Genomic DNA, 25,632 nt, shown 5'->3' on the forward strand with positions numbered 1-25,632 from the left:
TCAAAAATATTACTTGTTGTTTGCAATAAAATAAAATTGTATTGATACTACCTAATACTGAAAACACAAATAATATTTTGTTACTGTCAATTAAGCCAACAAACAAAACAATTATTGTCCTCAAGTAAAATGCTCCAGCTGAGATTTTTTCATTAAAATGTCCTGAACAAATGTCTTAAAAGCTCTGCTGATATTTTGAAAGAATCTTAACTGTCAATAATTCTTTAAAAAAATCTTTTTCCCCAACATTCTAGATTTTAACCATGAACCTGCTGAAAATTTGTAATAGGCTTGCTATACTTTGAATTTGAAACAGTCCGTTCAAAGTTTTAGGAAACTCATCATCAAAATGCAAAAATTAATTTTAATATTTAGTGAGAAAAAAGTATATTTCCAATTAAATTTCCAGAACTGATATAACTAAATATTCTATTCGAAATTGGACTACAAAGGATTTAATTTTCTCATCAAATTATTCCTTTATATCATATTTTACACACCTGTGATTATTTGCGACTCTGTAAAAACGGTAATGCATGTCCGTTCAAATATTTTAATGTGATATATCATTTGCATTATTCAAACATAGCGTTATAGATGTGAGAAATATTAGTGATGCACTAAATGCTCCTTAATAAGGAAGCGAATAGATTCTTGTTCAATGTAAACAGTTTCTTATTTTGGGTATATCCATTACTATCATTCGAAAACATCAATTATAATATGTTTATTTAGACTACTCAGGTGCCTCACGATTTGGGTCTAAAATAATGCACGGAAGGGTATACCTGAAGTCTTCCTCCACTGGTAAAGCTTGAAAGTCGCCATAATGACCTATATTGCGTTGGTGCTATGTAAAACCCAATCAAAGAAACAAACAAATTATAGAAATCAGCACTAATGATCCCTTAACATTCTACTGCTGTACTTGTTATCCAGAGATTATGAGATAAACATCACAATTATAACCCTCCAACATTTATTACTATAAAGGGATTATGGGTAAAATATAAATTACCAAGGGATTGTGGGTAACAATAGAAACAATTTAACATGAATAGAAATACTAATCCAGCACTAAATGACCTTTGAGCCCAAAAATAATCTATTCTTGACACAGATTCAGATCTGATTACGATAATTGGTTGTCAATGCTACGTATTAGAGCTTCTTAAAAATTGGAGGTCACCTAAAACCTATCAGTGTTATGTTATCACATTGATTTACACTGACCAATATTTACTATGCTCTTATGATGGAAGATTTTCTTTTAACAAACCAAAGATTAATATGACCTCAAATATAAAAGTAGAAAATGTGAGATAATTTGAGGAAACAGCTTCAGTCGCTAATAAATTTAAGGCACAATAAGCATCCACCAGAATGAACACATGTGCAAGTTATTATCTCCCCTAGCATCAACAGAATCTATTTAGCATATTTCAATCTTCATTCATTAATAATAAAAACACTAGGGGTTTGTGTCACAATCTGCAAATCATGAACACCTCTTTGCAAATCATCCTAAATTACAAATTTAAGAAGAACCATATTCACAGTTTTTCTCTTAAGGTTTTGTCACATACAAACACATTGGCTTAAATACAAAAATACACAAAACCCTTCCAAATAAAATAGACAGTCTACTTAAAGTATGTTACAGGAAAACAATCATCATTAATCAGCAGTGTATAAACTATCATTAGTACAGTCCCATAGAGAATTCTTCATATAGATAGTCAGTACGTTCATTTTTATATAGCAAGGGTTGAAATTAAAACTTCAAAAATACATTGATCCTGGTGATATCTAACTAACCAATGAATAATTTACAAAACTTCACTGGCATAATTAGACTGTATTTGTGGAAATTCCCTGGATATATCTTTCCGTCATGGTAACCATGCATTTATGTTTCCGTTAACATTTCTTTTATCTCCCTTTATGGAAAATCAAACAACATTGTAAGTTAATGTAACATATTAAATGAGTGTTCGTTTTTTTTATATTTCAATTCTGCTTTTGCTAATTATACAGCTGTGACTATCACTGCAAAACAGCTTGTAACATTATGTTGAAACACAAAAGAAATAAAGCATAGTGTAAACTTTTCTCTTTGTTTGATCATAATGAGTGTAAGGGCTCACATGTTTTTCTTGAACAATTATTCAAATTTTGAACAGGAGCTTTGCATGTGGTCTTAACCATTGATTGTTAATTTATTTCTAATGTTAAGAAGGGTATAACTACAACAATATAGTTTTCAGAATAACACCCCATTTCTAACAACTGCACCTTGTCAAGACAAAGTTTCCAAGTTTCATGTTGATAACTTTTTAAATATTTGAATAACGAGCTACATTAAAGATTTTGCACAGTGACAACAATGCAGCAATGATAAAAGCTTGACTACATCTTCAAAACAGACAAGAACTGAAAAGTGATGCAAAGTTTATCTTCCAGATTGGTCTAAAAAGGTACAAAAATACCATTTTCAATTAATTTTTCTTCATTTTATCTTTTGCATATCTTTCTGTTTTAAGATTCTCATCTGATCTATGAAAGAAATTCAAATTTTGTGTTTTCTTTGGCTTTTTAACCTCAGTGAGTGCCTTAACTAAATTAAGACAATACATACAAAGCTTTAAGCAAGTATTCCACAAGTGTATGGGGATAGCCCTTTCCTAACAAGAACTGTCGGAGGACAGTAACGCTCGACTATTCGAAAATTTGTCACAAGGGTGTTTCATTGAGTATAATAATGCTTACCTATATGAATACATAAAATTGTCCGAAAAGGTACAAACTCTTCAAGTTTCAATACATTCCCTTCAGTAGTTATGGAGAGACAAGCTTACATGCAAAAACTTAACCAAGAATTCATGAGTCGAAAAAAGGGGCATAATTATGTTAAAAAGCATATCAGAGTTATGGGACTTGTGCCAATCATCTTAGATAATCACAGAGAACAAGTGTGTGAAGTTTCAATCCATTCCCTTCAGTAGTTATGGAGATACCAGCTTACATGCAAAAAACTTAACCAAGAATTTGTAAGTCGAAAAAGGGGCATAATTATGTTAAAAAGCAAATTAGAGTTATGGGACTTGTGCCAATCATCTTAGATAATCACAGAGAACAAGTGTGTGAAGTTTCAATCCATTTCCTTCAGTAGTTATGGAGATACCAGCTTACATGCAAAAACTTAACCAAGAATTTCTAAGTCGAAAAAGGGGCATAATTATGTAAAAAAGCAAATCAGAGTTATGGGACTTGTGGCAATTATCTTAGATAATCACAGAGAACAAGTGTGTGAAGTTTCAATCCATTCCCTTCAGTAGTTATGGAGATACCAGCTTACATGCAAAAACTTAAACCAAGAATTTGTAAGTCGAAAAAGGGGCATAATTATGTTAAAAAGCAAATTAGAGTTATGGGACTTGTGCCAATCATCTTAGATAATCACAGAGAACAAGTGTGTGAAGTTTCAATCCATTTCCTTCAGTAGTTATGGAGATTACCAGCTTACATGCAAAAAACTTAACCAAGAATTTCTAAGTCGAAAAAGGGGCATAATTATGTAAAAAAGCAAATCAGAGTTATGGGACTTGTGGCAATTATCTTAGATAATCACAGAGAACAAGTGTGTGAAGTTTCAATCCATTCCCTTCAGTAGTTATGGAGATACCAGCTTACACGCAAAAACTTAACCAAGAATTTCTAAGTCGAAAAAGGGGCATAATTATGTTAAAAAGCAAATCAGAGTTATGGGACTTGTGCCAATCATCTTAGATAATCACAGAGAACAAGTGTGTGAAGTTTCAATCAATTCCCTTCAGTAGTTATGGAGATAACAGCTTTACATACAAAAACTTAACCAAGAATTTCTAAGTTCGAAAAAGGGGCATAATTATGAAAAAAAAAGCAAATCAGAGTTATGGGACTTGTGCCAATCATCTTAGATAATCACAGAGAACAAGTGTGTGTGAAGTTTCAATCCATTCCCTTCAGTAGTTATGGAGATACCAGCTTACATACAAAACTTAACCAAGAATTTCTAAGTCGAAAAAAGGGCATAATTATAAAAAAAAGCAAATCAGAGTTATGGGACTTGTGCCAATCATCTTAGATAATCACAGACAACAAGTGTGTGAAGTTTCAATCCATTCCCTTTCAGTAGTTATGGAGATACCAGCTTACATACAAAAACTTAACCAAGAATTTCTAAGTCGAAAAAGGGGCATAATTATGAAAAAAAGCAAATCAGAGTTATGGGACTTGTGCCAATCATCTAAGATAATCACAGAGAACAAGTGTGTGAAGTTTCAATCCATTCCCTTCAGTAGTTATGGAGATACCAGCTTACATACAAAAACTTAACCACAGGGACGCCGACGCCGACGCCGACAAATGGGTGACTGCATTAGCTCGATTATTCTGCGAATAGTCGAGCTAAAAATGCAAAAATGAAAATTACTATATTTTACTTCATAGAACTTTCACCTTCTTAAGAAACCTTGGGGCGGGTACTTTAAATAAAATGCCTGCCTCATGAATCAAAATCTGTCAACTGTAAGATACAATCAAATACAATTATTGGCAATATTTCAGAAGAGATATATGATATCACTTTTGTATTCTACAAACCTACTTTGTTCTAGTCGTTACATTTAAAAGCACTAATATGTTATGCATGTCTACCAGTGTTGATGCTACTTATAAATAAAGAGCTTGATTGTATTTAACAAAAAATCAGCATCTGATCAGCAAGTACTGTATACAAAAATATTTCTCACAGAGTTCATTACTCCTTGATTATAAATTCCATGACATTTTCATGAAGTAATACAATTTTCCATGATGCCATGAGAATACCATGAAAATTTCTGTGAAAACAGAAAATGCTACTATTAACTTGAGTATTAAGTCTACATACATGTGAACTTTTTCAATGTTCAAGTGGGAGAGTTTTCTTCAAAAAGAGGGTGATTTTAAGACTTTGCAATAAACAAAAAAGGAAGTTCTGACATCAAAAATATGGAGATTTCTTTAATTTGTGAAAACACCTGTATATTTTAAGAAAATTCTTTGAAAATATGGCTGCAGAAAGTGGGAGTCTCCCACTAAAAGTGGAAGTGTTCACATGTATGTGTCTATTTTGTCCTCGAATATATATGTAGCAATACCTTTTAACCACTGATAATGTAGCATTAGTAACCTTTGGTATTTGAGTTTTGTAATTAATTACTCCTAAATGGCAAAATTTGCATTTAATGTTTCAGGACATTATCATTTATAAAATTCCATGATAATGTGATTGATTTTCCAGGATATTTCCTGGTCTGCTTTTGTTAATTGTGAGGTGAAACATTTTTCATTGGACACGTTTACAAATTAATTCTGGCAGTAATTGCTTGACTTCATTTTCAAATATTGTACGTTTATAAGTTATAACAGTGAAGCAGTTCTCATGAAAATTGTAAAATTCTGATTATAGTACAAGTATGAATCAATAGAAATTAAATCAATCTATCTATAAACAAAACAATATAATTATGTTAATCTCATTTATATCAGCTTGATCCACACATCAGACAACATGTTGTAGTCTAAAGGTTGCACTAGGAAGCCATGTAGGTGTGCAAACCCTGTAAAGGGCAATATGTTGTTTCATTCAGCAAATTCACATTTACACCCATATTGTTTAGTACTGGATGGTTCCAGGAACAGATTAGTGTGTCCATATGATAAATAGCTTACAAATTTTAACACAATCAAATTAAAAATACATTCTGTATATGATAAACTGATGCCTAAAGATTTTGTTGTATTTTATATGTTTTTGGTTAGGTTTATAAAGTCATACATTATTATTTGCAACTTTCCAGCTTAATTTTGTCCCCTGCTTTGTGCAGTTTATCAGGAATAAGTTGGTACCTGAACAAAACCAACAGCCATCTGTTAGCTAGCTTGAATCCAAGTCCAAAATACCTTGCAAGGCTTGAACCAACAACAATAAAGGGCAAGTGGTTTGTAGTTGGCAACATGGAATATTCTGCCAAGTAGGATCCTATTTTATTTTATCACATGTATTCCTTTTGGCCTGGATTTCAGTAAAATATAGCCTCTACATTTGCACAAGGCCTTTTACATTATAACATGAGCTCTGTGAAAGAGTTATTAGCAATTCAATCCACAGAAAAGAAATTTACTTTGCAAGCAGATTGATTTTCTGATCCACATCATTGAATTCTTAAGAGATACTTTATACAATAGCAATACCAATCAGCTTTTATCATTACATCATATTTATTTCATAAAGCTATTAAATTTCCTAATGAAAGCATGTAATTGCATTTTCTGAATGACTAGCAGAAAACCTGCAAGAAAATTTTACAGATGACTTCTATTTTTTCCAATTCACAAAAGAAACATGGCCTTCAATTGCTGATGCATGTAAACTTAATCTGACACTGTTTACTTATAAATCTAATGAACAAGATCTGTAATGAGTACCATCCACATATATATGTTAGTCATAATCAAGGTAAATGGTGTACACATATAACAAAATATGAACAATGTGTCATAACAAACTAAGTAATATATCTCAATATGCATTCTTGGTAAGTCAAAAACAACCTGTTTCTATCTTTCTTCCATGCTGTGAAGGTGATTAATAAGATTCACAACAAAACTGTAGGATTGTTTTAACTAGAACTTTTTTTTAACGATGCAATGTCAGTAGGTATATATAGAAATAAACTAATATCATTTTTCCCTAGCACTCCTTAACACTATACGTGTATGAATAAAATAAAATATCACAAAAATATTAGAAATATTAAGGGCAATAAAAGTGTGAGCTAGATTTCTTTCAACAGCTGGTTTATTAAATAAATTAGATTATGTTATACAGTTTTCAATCTGCTATATAATGTCTATATGTAACTGTAGTAATTTTATGTGCCCTTAATGAGAAGAGAATGTATATATCAACTTTAATAGGAGTTAACCCCTTACTGCACTTAAAGGTGACGATAATAATATATAAAGTATGCAAACATTGAAATGTTTGTTGATATGTTTATCAATGCTTTCATTCATATTTATGTATTTATGATGCACTTAATATAAATCCAAACTCAAATCATGTAATTACATTTTGTGTTTTTTAAAGCCTGGTTCTTACCTTTTTATCCTCAGAACAATTTAAAACCCAAGTACTACAGTATGTTTGATTGTTTAACACTTTTAGTTCTAACGTCACTTATATTTATGAGTTTCAAGTCTCCATTCTAAAGATTTTTTGTTGTCTTTTGTGGGGTTTAGTCATACCAACACAGTATACTGGTCATATGAAAACCTCAATTGCCCCTCTGTGCGTTATTTCTTCAGGCACTAGTTTACACCTGAGAGGAGCAATGGATGCTCCATAAACCAGCTGAATAGCTTTCTCACATGCAGAATCTGCCGACTCTTGCACAACTTGAACCTTAGTAACACAGTTAAATGCACATGGCTTGAAGTCATTGGCCTTAACCACTCGGTCACAGACCCTTACCCCAGTTCTAAAGGTAATAATAAAAACATCTCAAAAACTCTTTTACAACATTTCTTCTATAATCTTTATGGGTTTTTTTTATAACAAATTTAAAGGTGTCTCTGTTTTGTTGTTTTTTTTTTTTTGGGGGGGGGGGTGGGGGTTGTGGGGTTGGCATTTTTTTTTTAACTTACAATAATTACGTAAGAGTACAGGAAAAAAATCCTAAAAAAGTAGACCGCTGCTATTTTTAGTAAGGTTAGCGATTATACAATTAGGACTCCATCTCAAGAAACAACTACCGACAGACAAACAATAAATCAAATGAGGGAAAAAATGGGGGGTAAAACTTATATGGAGAAAAAAAACATAGACATTTCAATTTTAACATCAAATGATTAATTGAAAATTGATGTGAATTTTCTGCACCCTTTTGATGTGTGAGTTTGCTATTGCTTTAGTTATATGCCCTTTAATTGTCAGATTTTTCCTGAAATCTATTTCAAATACATAAAGCTACATAACTTCTGCAAAAGTATTGTTTGAGGATAATGGAAAAGAATACTTCCAAAATGCTTGTATAAAATAAATATGTTTGTATATTTCCTAAAGAGTGAAAGGAGCATTTTTTCATTACTTTAACAGTTAAAACCCTATTTAAAATAGCATCAGTATATTTTGTTCCAGAATATTTAATTCTGTTTAAGTACAATATTCATGGAGTTATAATATTATAAAAGAAACATTATATATTACAACTCTTTTGAGAATCGACCATTAAATTACAAAAACAATATAATTTTACTGTTAATAAATTTTTACACTTATATTTCATTAGATATAGCTTTACACCCTTTAACAATAAATATTATACCACTGATTTATCAGTACATTAATTTTCCCATAATTATGATATTCTGATATCATTTTAGCTGTAAATATCTGAGAGAGAAGATTAATATGAAAATGTCAGTTATTATATACAACTCTCAGAAAATATATCAACAAATTGTATATCTGTTTTATAGGTGAGTGTGTTATATAGAAAAAATCAAAATATTGGGGACCAACAAAGACTATAATTGTGCTGTATTGTACAAAAGTCATAATTTTTTCATGACCAGCTGTAATAATATTTCAGTCTAAATGAAATTTTCTGAGCATTTCAACTTTGTAACAAACTAGAAATGTGTCCATAGGACACGGATGTCCCCACACGCCACTGTTCTGTCAATCTTATGACTCTAGGTCAAATATTTTTTGGACTACATGTGCCACAAGTTGAAAACTAAAAATCAACAAAGGGCCATAATTCTGTGAAATTTGGTTGCAGCAAAAATTCCTTCCTTTACTACCATCTACACATTAAGGTTGTTCATCCCCGGAAGTTCAAGCAAAATCTGCCATCCAGTTTAAGAGGAGTTGCGTTTACAAGATTTCTACATAGTAAATAGAGAAAAAAATCAACACTTATGGCCATAATTTGTTAAATTTGGTCACAGCGAAAATTCCTTCCTTAAATACTATCTACACATTAAGGTTGTTCAACCCTGGAAGTTTAAGCAAAATCTGCCATCTGGTTTAAGATGAGTTGTGTTCACAAAATTTCTATAAAGTATATATAGTGAAAAAATCAACAAAGGGCCATAATTCTCTTAAATTTGGTTGCAGCGAAAATTCCTTCCTTTACGACCATCTACACATTAAGGTTGTTCATCCCTGGAAGTTTAAGCAAAATCTGCCATCCGGTTTAAGGTGAGTTGCGTTCACAAGATTTTGGGACGTACGGACGGACAAGTGCAACACTATATGCTCCCACTTTGTTGGGGCATAAAAATGCAAATCTTTTTGTAAAGAAAAATCACGTCCTGGGTAGGGTTTTGAACTTGCCACCACCAGCTAAGCAAAATTATAGAAATTGTTCCACTTAACCATAGGATCAATTAATACCTCTCAAAGACATAAGAGCTTGTGCATATTATTATTCAAGTAGTAATTACTTGAGGTAGGTGTGCACTTATACATAGCAGTAAACATTAATCTATGAAATTTAATTTCTATTTGCAAATCTCTGTTTCAATATTTTTTTCTTTTATATCGAGATATTTTATCCTCTTTCATATGGAGACTTTTTTGCCAGTTTAAATTAAACCAAGAAAAATATCAATCTCTTTAATTCCTCATTTTTTTTAAAGCCCGAAGTCTAAAAATGTTTATAGATAAACGAGGCATGACCTTAAACCAATGTGCACTTTATCTGTTTTGCAATCACATTCACACTGGTAATAAAAATATGTTTAATACATCACTGCAATAAAAAGTACATAAAATTAATATGTGTGGGCTGGCAAAAATATAGGTGATGGTTGTCAGTTTGTCGCAGACATGATTTTAAATAATTTAATATGCAGAAATATGAACTCATGTCTCTAGATTATGAAAGATTATCTGAATCATATAAATGCTGGAACTTTGAGATAAGCTTATCAAGTCTTGATTTAATGACATTACCGTCAAGAAAAAAAAATATTTAGAGGTGCCCCACCAACATTTTAAAACATGTGAAGGTTGTTACACAAATTTTAGAAAGTTATATCTGAAAATATTGTAAATTGTTGCCATGTGTCTTTTTCTTGGAAGTCTGTTTCCAGTGTATTTCTAGAATTGTCAGCTGGTGTCCAGTTTGTTGACAGCTACATTTCATTTTATTGTCAATGTGTTGGCAGTATTTATTTACGTATTGGTGGTGAATCTTTTATCATAATTTTGGACAATCAGGCATCTAAGAAGTACACTTTGTAAGGTTTAAAACTGATAGCTTCTTGCATGACAGAATCAAAGGTGTTGAGATCTGAGGGATGTGAAGAGGCCAACCTTTACCACTCAGCCATCCTGTACAATATCATTATTTTATACAAACCCAAAGAACTGAGTACTTTAATTGCAGACTTTTTTTTCTTATGATTCTCAATTCAAAATCTCTAGTGTATTTTTTTATCATCCTCAAATTTTTTCTATGACATTGGATCTTTTTTCTCACCAGAAAATTTATTGAATTTTTCATTAATGCCATTTGGAAAAAAAAAACTCATACCAAGGGACCTAAAAATCTGTAAATCTTTAAATGTAATACCTAATATGACACTGTAAAAATTACCCTAAAAGACAAAATAATTGTAGGGATATGTTCTAGCAGCTGCAGATACTGGATATAATTGTTGAATGAAACAGTAAACAACCACACATACAGACTTGTCTTTGAGAACAAAGATTCTAACTGATTCAAGTGTGCTTCAGTGATTTGTAAAACATTCTCCACGAAGTTCATGTCTATGTCAATGACATACAGGAATCATTACAGAAATGGAGTAACAAAAGAAGTTTTATTTTGTTGTGTGTACTGTCAGATTCAATAGCATCTAGTGGACAGTCATCTGATGTGTTATATAAACTGCGTGTCAGATTTAACTAGTTTTTTTGTTGGGATTTCTTTTGGCTAATTAATTTTATGGTCAGCTTAACCAATAAATTTATAATAAGTTATCTCGTAAGAAAAGCATTAGATAATCCATTAATACTGAACAAAATCATCACTAAAACAACTCAGCTATGAGCTCAGGGTATTGTTCAGTACCATAAATCAGGCAATTCAGAATGCAAACAAATCTTTTAAGTCATCATTCAACCACTCAGCTCAATTTTAAAAGTTGACTTCTGATACTGGTTAAATAAGCAAAAACTATCAACCAGTTGACCAAAGGGTCATACACTTATAAAACTCAACAAATCGTCACCTTTTACGTGCAGTAATGAGTTAACTCCTGTATGTAATTTAATACAAGTAAACCCCATAAACAAAATACTGGAAATGAAATATTGTTTATAAAGGTGTCATGTTACGAATAAACCCATTAACATTTCAACAGATTGGTGGTGAAAGGGTCGTAACTCCTTCTTTATTTAATGTGAGTTAAAACCCTTTTGCCTTTCACATCAAGCCCTCAATTTATTTCCCTGCTAATTTGCCAGATTCCCATTGCTGATTTTCACTGGTTTAGACTTCAAACAAAAACATAACCAGCTGCCGCACTGACATTCTATTCTGAGGCAAAAATATCCAGGATAATAAATGATTTTAATGATCAACATTATTTTTTGTCCAATCACATTGTAGTATTTTTCAAATTTCTGCTTTGTCTAACTTTGGTTAATGTGTACTAACTAAATAAAATTCACTTAATCTGTCGTCTAACAGCAGTCTAACAAATTTCAATAATGCATTATATTAGGGAGGAGTTAGAGGTATGGTTTACACTCTGATTTGTAAAATGTCAAGGTTAGCAAAACAATGCCAACATAAAAAAATTAGTCAGGTCAAAATGTGAGGATACAATCAATTGATTTATTACATAGATAATACATGTTGGGCACGCAGAGACAAATGATTACATAGTAACTTTTTTATATCCGTTTAACTCTAAGAAAAATGTCTCCTTATATTTTACAAAACATTTTTTTTTTTTCACTTGATAGGAATGAACTGCATTAACAATCATTGATATTAAGAATACAATGATAACATTTTTTGGCTGGAAAACTTATTGTAAATGGACCCCCTCCACCTAAATTGATACACAGAAAAATAAAAAAAAAGAACTGTTTTTCAAATGAGCAAATCAATAGGGATTTTAAATGTTAGTGAATAACTTGAACCTAATAACGAATTTGTATTAATTAATAATCTCTTATGTATTTTTCTCACATTTTCCATTTATTTTAAAAGGATATACACATTTCATTAAGTCCATTGTTTTTACCTAATTGCATCACTGTTTTTTTCTCAGATATTTTATAGAAACATGATAGTCTTACTGTAGATAAAGGTATAAATTCTGTGACATTTTAATAAAAATGTGCCTGATTATATGTTGAAAGGGCCATTTATTTAGCTTATCTAAATGTGACATGTTAGAAACTTGACAAGGTGTAGACATCTTATAGAGCGAAAGGGCGGAGCTATCAGTGATTTAGAGAAATGCCTTGTTTTTTGTTGAAAAAAATAATGTTGATCATTAAATAGGTTAATGTTTAATAATACGCATTAACAAAAATAATTGGTCGCCTGCCTGTGGCAGGCTTGACCAATTATTTTTGTTAATAGGTATTATTAAACACTAACCTATACTTAATATACTAATTGAAAACTGTCATGTTGTATGCCTGGATGTTCACAGTTTCAGAGATTCCATAAATATTAGGATTAATAATTCAAGTTGTAAAATGTTAACTATGTTCTATCTGTAAGTTTCATATCATTTATTTCAAGTAAACCATTAATATAGTATAAACAATATTTTTAATACCAAATACTTTCTGTTCTGTTCTATAATATCAATGTTAAAGACTACTGTGATCTTGATCATTGGTGGGACTGATGCTGTGAAAATCTTTCAATTTCTTACACAACCAACATGTTCCAAAAAAAAAAAATTTGTTTTCCAAATATTAAGTTGTATTATGTAAATAATCTTTTCTTAATAATCTCATTGTCAGCATTGACAAACATATAATTGTGTTGCAGTCTGTCAGTCAAAAAAAAACTTGTCCAGACTATTCCTCAAAAACTAATGGTACATTAATTTTATCCAAAATTTACAGGAATGATCACTATTTCATACTTGATTTAACAACTCAGAACTTCACAACTGGACAGATCTGTCCATCCTGAATAAAGAATACCCTGAGCTCCTGGAATCTAAAAAAATATACAAAATTTATTAATAGCATAAAAATACTTGATTATTAATAACTGTTATAATAATTATGTGATCAGTATGTATTGAACCAGGTCTGCCTTCAATGCATCAAGGGTTGATCGTAAAACTGTTGTAAGTCCTTCTTTATTTCATATAAGTTACAGTATCTTTGCAGTCAACCCTCGTTATGGCTTTATACTGCTTGCCTGTACAAATTAATTACTAAACATCAATGGATCAAAGTCTAAATCAATTAACGAAAACTCTAAAATCTTAGAATTTTTTAAATATCTTTTCTCAAATTTGCATTTAATTTCTTGGTGGGAATGGGAAGAAAAGGTGGGGAGAGAAAAAAGTCTCTCACAAATGGTAGCAATAGACTGTCAGAGAGAAAATATCTGGTGAATGCAGTATATGTTGTCAGTATAGGACTGTTGCCTGTATCAGAGATACACTGACATTCTTCACTGTTATTGGATGTTTTCAGCAGTAAAACAGTCGTGTTATTTAGACAACAGTTCAATATCTGTTGGACAGCTGTTTGTAATGTTAGAGACTGCTATAACAACACAACTGTTGTCATAATGTTCTCTAGTCTCTAAACAATATATTGGATTAATTTTACAATATTTCTCGAGGAAGATATTTTATAAAATTGATATTATAACAAATGGAATAAAGACGCAAGATCAGAACTAAACAAAAATCGAGAAAGATACAACAGAAAAATTTATTGGATTTTACTTTTTCAAAATTGGTGGGTACCGTACATCATTTTAATGTTTCAATTTTTTTTATTTTTTAAAACAAAGAACTCTTGTTATTATTACCCTGAAATAAACCCTCATATTTTTGCTTGAACAGTGAAAAATTTTATAAACTTATATTAGTTTAAAACTACAAATAAAAAATCTGTAAAATCAGCAAAAAATTATAATAAGTTCTTTAGTTATTCAAAATCTTGAATAAAAAACCAAAGAAAATTTGAATTCTGTTTTTATTTTGTAACCTTTAAAATTTCCTATTGCTTAATTATTTTCTAAAAAAAATTATTTACAGATTTTTTATCTTTTTTCTTAAAATATATAAAAATTCATCAAAATTCTTACACAAATCTAAAATACATTGTAACTTCTAAATTTTGGACATTTAAATATCCAGAAACTCAAAAAATCTGAATAATTTTTTAAGTCTTTGATCTTTTATCAAATAATGTAATTCATACCCTTGAACTGAATTTCTAAATTCTGAAATTTCTAAACAATTTTGGATAAAATTAAGGATAAATCTATTTTTAATGTAATAAATGTTCAATTTTTAGGCTTTTTTTTTTTTCTTAAAACAAACTTGAATCAACAAACCAATAACAGTTAGATTAAATCTTGAAATTTCTTTATTACAAAATTTAATATGAATATAAAATTAATATTGATAGGAATTCTGAGGTTTTCATCAGATAGAGTGAGAAAAAAAGTCAATTTATTCATTACCAATAAACAGAAAAAAAAAAGATAAAAAGAAAGAAAATTCATCAGAACAAAAGCACTTCAATATTTCCCTTTCATCTGTTAGGAAACAACAGCACAATTTTAATGGGATAATTTACCTGTTGATTATAGTAATTGATTTATTTGAAGAAAGGATTTTAATTCTGTTAATTGACACAGACATTTATTCTTTCAGTTGAACCTGTCAGTTAAAATTTGATTTATATATTTATATAATTATGACATTTAGCAGATTTTTCTTCTCTCCTCTTAAAATTTAGACCAACCTAGTCAATTTTAATTCATTATCCTGCTAAAAATCATATTTTGAAATATGATGATAAAAATCCAAAACATGTGAAGAAAAACAACCCTAATGCAGACGCACACATTAACAAACATTTCTTAATCAAAAATTTCATTTTACTTCATGCATAATTTCTGAGTTATAAAAAATGATGAATATTTGTTTCATACTTTTAAATTTTTATAAATGTCATTTAACAAGAAATTGAAATATGAAATACTGATTCAGAAGTATTAATGTTTTTTAATTTTTTTTAAAGCTTCATCATAACCGCTAAAGGAACTCCCCTGAGGTTTGAAAGCCTTAAAACATAAAACATTGATTTCTTACATAGATCAGCTGGAGCACTAAGTACTATAGAAAGAAGATATTTATAAAATTCACATTCTCGGAAATGAATTGAAAATAGTATTGTTGTTTTTCTTAGCCAAATTTGCAATTTTGGGTCAAATTACACCTTTAGAATAATTATTCTGAAAAAACAGAAAATCAAATGATCTGAAATTTTGCAATCAAGTTTTTGGTCTAAATGGAACATTAATGTTGAAAACAATAACGTCTGAAAACATCTGTGGAGTCCCTTTAAAGCATTGCACATACAAGCTAAGTTGTATTCTGTCCAATCAATGGCATTTCTAAATTAAATGATACCTTAATGAATAAGACCTAAATCCTTAAAAAAATGTGTCAACTTTGTGTTATAATCAACTGACAAATCAAATAACATTCAAATAAATCATAAAAGTAATTTCAAAGGCAAGAGGTCAAAATCAAAAATCCAAAATTATAAATGCTAAAAGAGTAACAAACTAATTATATTCCAGGAAAAAATACAAATGATTGCTCATAAAGATTGTTCATCTTGGTAATGATAAATTCTATGACTTTATAGTTTAAAGAAAATAAAAATCATCACCTTAACGCAGTAACAGTTTAACTCCTATTAAATTTGATAGTAGTTAACCTATTTCTGCATAAAGGTGACAAAATAGTCAGAATCTGCACTTAAATTGACATAAGACAGAATGACTTTTGAATAAAAAAATTGAACACAATTTCAGATAAAAGTTGGCAATTGAATGTATGATAAGTAAAAGTAAAAATTTATTTCAACAATAAAGATTGATTAATTGTATAAATCTACTTCCTTTGAATTTTTTTTACAAGACAGCTACTAATTCAAATCTTTTTTCAAGGCTCAGGATTTTGTCTGCAGAAATTTAATTGAAAATACATCTGCATTTGAAACTGAAAACAAAAACTTACATTTTGCATAACCATGAGTCTGAAAAGCTACTAGAAAATGCATTAAAATCTCAAAAGAAAATGAACTAAATTTGCATTAAAGACTCCTTGGATAAAAACAAATTCAAATTTTAAACTAAAAACCCTCCTTTTTCAAGTAGGAAAGAGTAAATCTTAAATAGAAAAACTGTCCAGCAATTTAAAATGCAACGAAAAGAATCTAACTTTAAATCTGCAAGAGTTGCACAATTTTCTTCAATTGCAAATGCAGTATGTAAAGAATCCAAGAAAATGCCAGAGAAGCAAAAAATATTTCCATACATATGTAATTGCAAAAACAGTACAAAGATAAAAAAAACGGAAACCTTTTCTTGCAAAAAAGTAACAACTAAAAAAGACTGCATCTAGCAAAAATGCATTTACTGTAAAACATGCATAGTTTAAAATTGAAAGAAGCCTAATGCATTACAAGATTGAGCTTTGAACTGAATTATATATTGACATTATACATTTGAATTCCAGATTTAACTACTTGCTCAACTATTTTTTCTTGGTTATTTTTGAGAGCAAAGTTCAGTCCAATTGCCCTTTTCAAAAACTATGGTGTTTGGCAAAAATATTCCTTTCAAATTTTTTTTTTTTTTTTTTGAAAAAATCAGAACATTTGCTCACTCAGAATTTCTGTTATTCTTGTTTAAAGACCAAAATCACTTTCTTCATTACTCTCTTCTGAAGTGAATTGAATAATCAATAATTATATTGCTTTCTTAAATAATATTTAGTATCCCTATTATTGTAATTGCAGCACACATTATTTCCCAATGTTCCTTACACTAGGAACCTCAAAAACAAAACATACTTAATATTGTCATTACATTACGACAGTCCAAAAAATCTCTTGAAATTTTCATTACGTATCTCAAAAAATAAAAATAACAACTTGTAAATTTCTAAAAACATGACAAGCAGATCTGAGTATTTTTTAAGCAGTTTCTTTAAGTCAATTGCAATTATATATACATCATTAACCGGTACATGTGTATTATAAGTAAGTAAATTTGTATTTATATGGCAAAAGTCAATAAGAAAATTTGAAATTTAAAAATCAGCCAACATTGTCTTATGCCTGGTCAGCTGACTACATGGATGTGCAAGCTGGCATGACTCTATACTGCTAGCAAGGGTTATAATATGATTTGGCTCCAGCAAAGTATTATGACTAAAAGTGCAAAGTCATCGTAAAACTCTTCAATACTAATATGACATTAGGGCAAATCATTTACTCCCAGTGGCATTCAGATAATAAATATTCAATATACTTTTTCTACTGCTTAATTGCAACAATAAATTCTGTTCACTTCAAAAGGTTATCATAATAATTGGTATCCAACTTTGCTTTAATACAGAGGCAGCACTTCATCATAATCTAATACCATCAAATTAACTACAACAACTTAGTTTAACACAAATTCCCCAACCATATATTAATACAATATAATTCAATAACTTCCAGTAAGATTATATAAAACAATGATATATGAAATCATTTAAAGCAACCAAATGTATCAAATAGAGATAAATAATTAACTTAATTCCCATATAATTGATCATAAAGAAACCAGAAATCTTTCCAACATGCCAACAAGACTCATCTACTGCATAACTAATGGGCCATTTCACAGCCAGAAATTAATTTAGCTATTACAATATGACAGAATTTATTCAAACATAGTAGAAGTCTCTAAGATAATCAACCTGCCACAATAATATAATTTGTGTCTCTCTAGAATCATAAACCATTATAACAGCAATCATACCCCACACCTATAATCATTCTATCCCCATGATTAATGAGTGTTAATGAGGGACATTAATTATTGAACAATCTGTAATAATTAGCTTCAGTTTCTTGGAAAAGAATGTTAATTAAATGAACATTTTGTACAGAGTGATCAAAGCTCTGTGTCTCCAAATGAAATTCACATGAAAATATTCAAAAATAACTAATTCATCATGTTTTTTCCTCCAATCTTTTATTTGAATTAGACGGCACTGGGAAATGCTTTTCCACCTACACAATTACTGTTTCATGTTTTAAACAAAGAGTCTGTGTAAAAATAGCACCTACAAAGCTACAAAAAGGACTGTAATTAATCAAACAACTGATTATAATACCTTAATATTCAGATAACGAGTAATATTACCTGAAATCAGAGCTGGGGTTATAAATCATTAACACATTTAACACCTACAGTTAATTCCACATTTCAAGGGTAGAACAATATGAGCCGCGTCATGACAAAACCAACATTGTAGGTTTGCAACCAGCATGGATCCAGACCAGCCTGCACAACTAACTCTATCACAAGTAGAGAAACTGATAGCAAACTGCATGGATGCACAGGCTGGTCTGGATCCATGCTGGTCGCAAACGCAATATGTTGGTTTTGTCGTGACGCAGCTCATATATATTTCATTATGGAGAAAAAATCTAAGAAAATGAGCGCTTATATTAAACATTTTTACTGATGATGCAGCAGCATTTTTTTTCTCTCGATCTTTAAAGGTGAGACTGCCTTATGTGACAATGAAATTCTTTTAACCCTTAAAGGAACTCAACTGAGGTTCAAAGGCATAAAAACATAAAATTTTAATCTCTTTAATAGATCAGCTTTGCTTCTTAGAACAATAAGATATTCAAAAGAAAATTAAGAAATATACTAAGAAATACAGTAAATTGAAAATCATATTTTTGTGCCATGCTTAATTATTGTGTTAGTTACAAAAAAAACAACAAAAACTTCCAAAATGCTAGTATGAAATTAATTTGGTAAAACATGTATATTGCATTTAAAGCAAATAGCACATGCATTAAATCATTGATCCTACATAAAATAGGAGGCTAAGAAGCATATTTATAAATTTTATTCTGGAACATTTTACTCTTTTTTGCGTTTGAGATACAAAAAAAAGAGAAGAAAACTTCTAAAATGCTAGTATGAAATCCATGTGTGTTAACTAACAGAGACATTCTATGTTTAACTTACAACTCTCTCCCTTTCAACAATCAACAATCAACAATAAGATTATAGAAATAATTTAATTTTACTGTTGATAAATCTTATGAAAAAATATTTCATAACATATAGCTTTATACCATTTAACTAACTGACATTTTTGAAACCAATTAAAATTGTAAGGCCGTTAAATTGTTTTTTTACAAAATGAAAGGATTTAGTTGTTTAAAGGTATAAAAACTTACAAAGCCACTTTGAATTTTAATGTCAATAAAAATAAGAAAAATTCAAGGAAATGTAGGACACTTTTTGTGAATATGAAACCAAAATTTTGTTATATTAGTTTTTTCCAAAACATAATTGCTTCTTGATTGCATTTATTTGATATTAAAATCCAAGTCCCTTTATAATTATTTGACATTTTATTTAAACGTTGTATTCTTTGATGTTTTCTTCATTAGAATCAGACAATTCTTCATTGTTACAAAGAAAAAAGTATATTCTGAAGGAAAAAGTTACTATTATTGTAACATTACCTATTTTTGTCTGTGACAATAGTAAATGATAGACAGATTCTAAGAATTAGATAATACAAGGGAGAGTAATAGCACATACCTAAATAATAGAAAATCTTCAGTAGTCTCCCTTGTTTAACATAAGAAGGCTTTCTTTCAATTTATAATAGCATTCAATTTGATATCAAATTTTAAGAATATTCAGCACTGTATCACTCCATCCTGCTTTTATTCAAGACAAACTTATTTTACCCCCCATATTAAAGGGTATGAAAACTTTATTTGCAAATAAAAATCTTATTTCAATTTGATCAGTTGATACATACAGTTAACACCTAATTATTATCAACACACAATAATTATCCTTTTGATTCTTAGAAATTTATAAAATTCTGTGAAAATCTTAGGGTATAAATCTTCAAATGTTGTGATAACTAGTTTGCACTGATTTGATCTTGTCATTTATCAAAGTTCTGTGAAATTCTGTTGCTAAGGTACTCATGCTTTTAATGTCACAGGAACCCATTTATAACTTGAGTCCTCCAGCTTAATTTATATAATTGTCTATAAAGTTAAAACTTTCCTTTGATAACATAACGAGACTCCTCTGAGGCTTTTTGATATAAAGGGACTGAAAAATAATTTTTTCGAGCTTCATGACGTACCATTTCAATGTTGGTCTTGACAAATGAGCTTTGTCACGACAAAACCAACATAATGGGTTTGCGACCAGCATGGATCAAGACCAGCCTGTGCATCCAGGCAGTCTGATCAGGATCCATGCTGATCGCTTACCAACTCTATAACAAGTAGAGAAACTGATAGCGGGCAGCATGGATCCTGATCAGACTGGGCGGATGCGCAGGCTGGTCTGGATCCATGCTGGTCGCAAACCCACTATGTTGGTTTTGTCATGACGTGGCTAAAATATCTGTGAAATTTCAGAACATTCATTCACTGCAGTTTTCTAGAATAATCATTTCAATTTTGTAAAATGACCAAAAATGAAATGAATTTATAAATCATTATCTTAAACTTTTTTTAAAAAGAAATATTTTATGTATTTAAAATAAATTGTTTAAGGAATGAATAAATATTCATATTCCAAGGGATTGACATTTCACATAATATCCACAAGGTGACATACATATTTACATATTTTAACCAACCTTTTCCTACCATAAATTTACAAACAGAACGATTGAGTTAATTTTTTTTGGCCATAAATGAATAGTTGATGACTTTCTGATGCTATATTCAATTACATGAACTTGATATATGTACATTTCACAACATTATTACAAAATAGAATAATTTCTAATTTTCATGAACATTTTATACAAATCTGGATGCAAGCTCCTTTTATACAAACATTTATATACACAATGGCTTCAAATTCATTGAATTATTATCCAGTGACTAGTGTTACACCACTGATGAAAATTTCAATTGATTTGAGGAAAACTGATATAAATTATATTTGCTTTTCAAATCTTCAGGGAAATAATTTAAGCAAATGCTTTTGTTTGAAAGCTATAACCTTTATAAAACTCAATTTTGAAATGGCATGTTTGTGGGTATAACTTGATATTATCATAATTGTGTTGTTGTCTTTTAAAAGTCAGTTCAAAGGCTTCAAAGCAATTAAATGCCTTTAATTGGATATATTCTTCATTAAATTTAATGGATTTTCAAATATACACTTGCTGTTAATGCTAAAGATATTCATTTCATGTATTTTAAAGACTTCAACAGCTGAATCATATAACGTTTGTTGTTAAAAGTCTTAAAAATAACTGAATTTATCCATATACATCATAAATTATATCATATAAGAAAATGAACAGTATAGAAATCAAAGTACTGAAAGGTCTGGCAGAGCAATTGGCAAATGAGGGTAATGTTTCATAATTATGATAAGTACCAAGAATGATTTAATAGCAATGGCTTTTTTTATTTTTCAAATTATTTAGAGAAAAAATAACAATAAGTAGACAGTTAATATTTTGATTCACCTTAACCAATTACCCTGCTTTAACCAAATGAGCTGCGTCATTGCAAAACCAACATAGTGCGTTTGCGACCAGCATGGATCCAGACCAGCCTGCTCAACCTTGCAGACTGATCAGGATCCATGCTGTTCTCTTACGAACCCTTTTATAAGTAGAGAAACAGACAGCGAACAGCATGGATCCTGATCTGGCTGCAGGGATGCGCAGGCTGGTTTGGATCCATGCTGGTCGCAAACGCACTATGTTGGTTTTGTCATGATGCGGCTCAAATGTGGTTTTAGCCTTTGCTACCAGTATAGTCAAACCAGCCTACACTTCAAAAGTAGTGCAGAATTCTGGCCAGGCTCTATACTGTTGGCTGACAAACATTAAAGTATTCAAACTGATATTTCCTTAATAGATCCTATACATAATGTGGGATTTTCCCCATATAATCTTTCGGTACAAACAAATTTTTACCACTATAGCTTCACCGTGCACTACTTAGGCCACAACAGATTAGTCTATTAAAAACTTTTGCGGGTTAAAGGTAAATTTATACGTAACACAGTATTTTGAGTCTAAATGACATAAAACACGTAATTGTTACAAAAGACTGCAAAAGTCTGACATTCTTTAAGGACTGACCTTTTCTTTTTATTTCGCCGGAGGCAAGCATGACATAATAATCCTAAACTTGTTAATATGTTTAATATTGAATATGATGTGATAATTTCACCAATAAATGTCATATTGACTGAAGCATCATATTTGATTTATTATATGATTAATCTAATACAAAAAGTGAAGCTTTATATTGAAAAACAAGTTATCAAAGAAAAAAACTTATCATTGCGGTGTAACTTTTAACTATTATTGTGGAGTAAATAGATTTGAATAGAGAATATGCCATAAAGACCAAAATGCAACAATTTTCAAAATTTGTTCTGTTGACTACTATTTGAACCAATGAGACTCTGCAGCTTTTTTTAAGATCAAATAAAAAATGTTTATAAACATATTCAACTTTTTGTTAATTGTAAATGTATAATGAAATGTATTGTTAAACGTGTTTTTACTTAAAATTGACATTATAGTTAAAAATGTTTCTATAACAAAAAATAATTCTTGTTATTTTTTACTTTTCAGAATTTCCCCTCAAAATCCAACTTGACTGATGCTAAAAGAGGAACATATTAAATTTACATATTTATATAAGACTGACGACAATTGTAAGGAATGTGCTAATTGTGGGAATAGTCAGTAATGTGACCTTCCCAATAGAGTACCGGTATATATACCTAAAAAGCCAACAGGAAAAAACAGATGCATCTTGAACGGCGTTCAGCATCAAACATGGAGAAAACAAGTGATCCTACTAATAGCGATAGCAGTGTCACTAAGTTCAGTATGGATATAAGTAACATGACGCTGGAGGAGTTTAGGAAACAGCTTGAGCTTTTAGACAACTACACGGAGCATCAGAGACCTGAAGATTTGGACATTCTGAAAAATCAGCATTGGCGCATAGCAATCATAGTGATCTACAGCATTGTGATTCTATTTGGATTTCTCGAAAATGTCGTAATCGTATGCGTCCTCATCAAGAACAAGCATCTGCGTGTGCCGACCAACATCTTCATCCTGGGTCTCGCAATGTCAGATATTCTCTTGTGTTCCTTCAACTTGCCGTTTCAGCTTCATTACCAACTCACCGACCAGTGGGCGTTTGGCGACACTTTGTGTAAAGTTATCATGCCAACATACGGCATCCCAATATTTGTGTCTTCGATGTCAATTCTCATGATTGCAATTGATCGATACATGCTCATCGTACATCCATTTCACCAACGAATGTCATCGGAAAAGGCTGTTTGCTTGGTTATCGGTATTGCCATTTTCACTACACTATTAGCTATTCCAATCATCATGCAAATGGAATACCAGGTCCTTGACATTCCTGCTCTTAGAATATATAAGACATATTGCATCGAAAGATGGACAAGTGCTTCTCTACGACACACATACACTGTTTCAACAATCGTTATTCAATTTTTTGTGCCTCTCGTAACAACCAGCTTTCTGTACATTAGAATCAGCCAGGTGTTAGCTCGGCGCCCGATAAAGAAAAATGAAAAGAATAAAAAACATAAAACAAACAATATTTTAATAGCAATAGTGCTTGCGTTTTCAATCTGTTGGCTGCCTTGGAATATATTTGCACTCACTTTGGAGTTTGACTTTTCGCTCATTCCTGGAAGGTATGTCAAACTTTTAGACTGTCTCCTGAAAATATTTGCCATGAGTTCAGCATGTATCAATCCTTTTCTATATGGGTGGCTCAATGACAATTTCAGAAAAGAGCTGAATGTGATGGTGAATAGACAAGGCAGAAATAGAGTGAGACAAAACGGACACGCATACACACAAGCGGATCCATCGCGTACAGAGCCTATGCTGGACAAGGTAGACAAATATGCCACTGCGATTCTGTAGACATTTATTCCGTGCACATGTTATTTGTTGAAAAAAAAATTGTTATTTTATGTGGGGTAAATCTTTTTATCAAAAGGAGTATTTGTATTATATCACTATATTAAACATTATAAATATAACACTCTTATTTGTTTTCTAAATCCTTTTCTTACCAGTAAAATATTCTTTTTTTTGCCTTTACCTTACTGCTTTTGTATACTGAGTTTACAATTTTTAATTTTTTTGAGCAGTCCAATAGTGCGTTACTTGAGTCGTCCAATAGAGCGTTACTTGAGTAGTCCAATAGTGTGTTACTTGAGTTGTCCAATAGAGCATTACTTGAGTAGTCCAATAGTGCGTTACTTGAGTTGTCTAATACAGCGTTACTTGAGCCGTCCAATAGAGAGTTACTTGAGTTGTCCAATAGTGCGTTACTTGAGTCGTCCAATAGAGCGTTACTTGAGAAGTCCAATAAAATGATACTTGAGCAGTCAAATAGAGCGTTACTTGAGTCGTCCAATAGTGCGTTACTTTATTCGTCCAATAGAGCATTACTTGATTCGTCCAATAGAGCGTTACTTGAGTCGTTCAGTAATGCATTACTTGATTCGTCCAATAGAGCATTACTTGAGTCGTCCAATAGTGCCTTACTTGAGTCATCCAAAAGAGCGTTACTTGAGTCGTCCAATAGAGCGTTACTTGAGTCTTTCAGTAATGCATTACTTGAGTCATCCAATAGAGCATTACTTGAGCAGTCTAATAGGTTGTTACTTGAGCAGTCCAATAGTGTGCTACAATATGTACTACAACTGAGCACTATCTTAAATGGATTTATCAATCTTTCAATCTGGACAAACTTATTCATTAATTTTCCAAATACTGAATAGCAATCAGTGCAGACCATGGTCAAATGGCATGAATATGCTTGATGATTTTAGTCTGCACTGTTTGCTTGGACAGAATCAGTTTCCGCCAGTAGGCTATTAGGGTTGAAGGGAGTCTTGTCTAACATTCTTCCGGTAGCATAGGTTTTGTTAACTACCTAGAAGTGCTTACATTTGTTATAGATAATATAAGAAAAGTAAAGAAATTATATGACATAGCACACAGATTGAATATAATCAAATAATTTTAACTGCTAGTACAGGAAAAAAGACCTTTCAGTTTTAATTCACCCTTTTTCTATGGATAATCGACTAACTGATTTGAAAGATTAACACCTAAAGCAAATCAATGTTTCTTGGATAACAGCAGTAATATTCGCATTTATAAATGCCATTAATGATTTTCATCCTAAAC

General features: G+C 30.7%; 1 protein-coding gene across 1 annotated transcript; it reads left to right on the forward strand.

Annotated features, from left to right (window-relative positions):
* Nucleotides 1-23,012: 23,012 nt before the first annotated feature.
* On the forward strand, nucleotides 23,013-24,473 carry LOC132716404 (neuropeptide F receptor-like). Its single transcript, XM_060699670.1, has one exon. It carries the CDS (start codon nucleotides 23,185-23,187, stop codon nucleotides 24,352-24,354), a length of 1,170 nt encoding a protein of 389 aa, XP_060555653.1. The 5' UTR covers nucleotides 23,013-23,184; the 3' UTR covers nucleotides 24,355-24,473.
* Nucleotides 24,474-25,632: the final 1,159 nt, after the last annotated feature.

This window comes from Ruditapes philippinarum, unplaced genomic scaffold, assembly GCF_026571515.1.
Source record: "Ruditapes philippinarum isolate M1 unplaced genomic scaffold, ASM2657151v2 ctg6991_1_1_1_1, whole genome shotgun sequence".
NCBI classification, from domain to species: domain Eukaryota; kingdom Metazoa; phylum Mollusca; class Bivalvia; order Venerida; family Veneridae; genus Ruditapes; species Ruditapes philippinarum.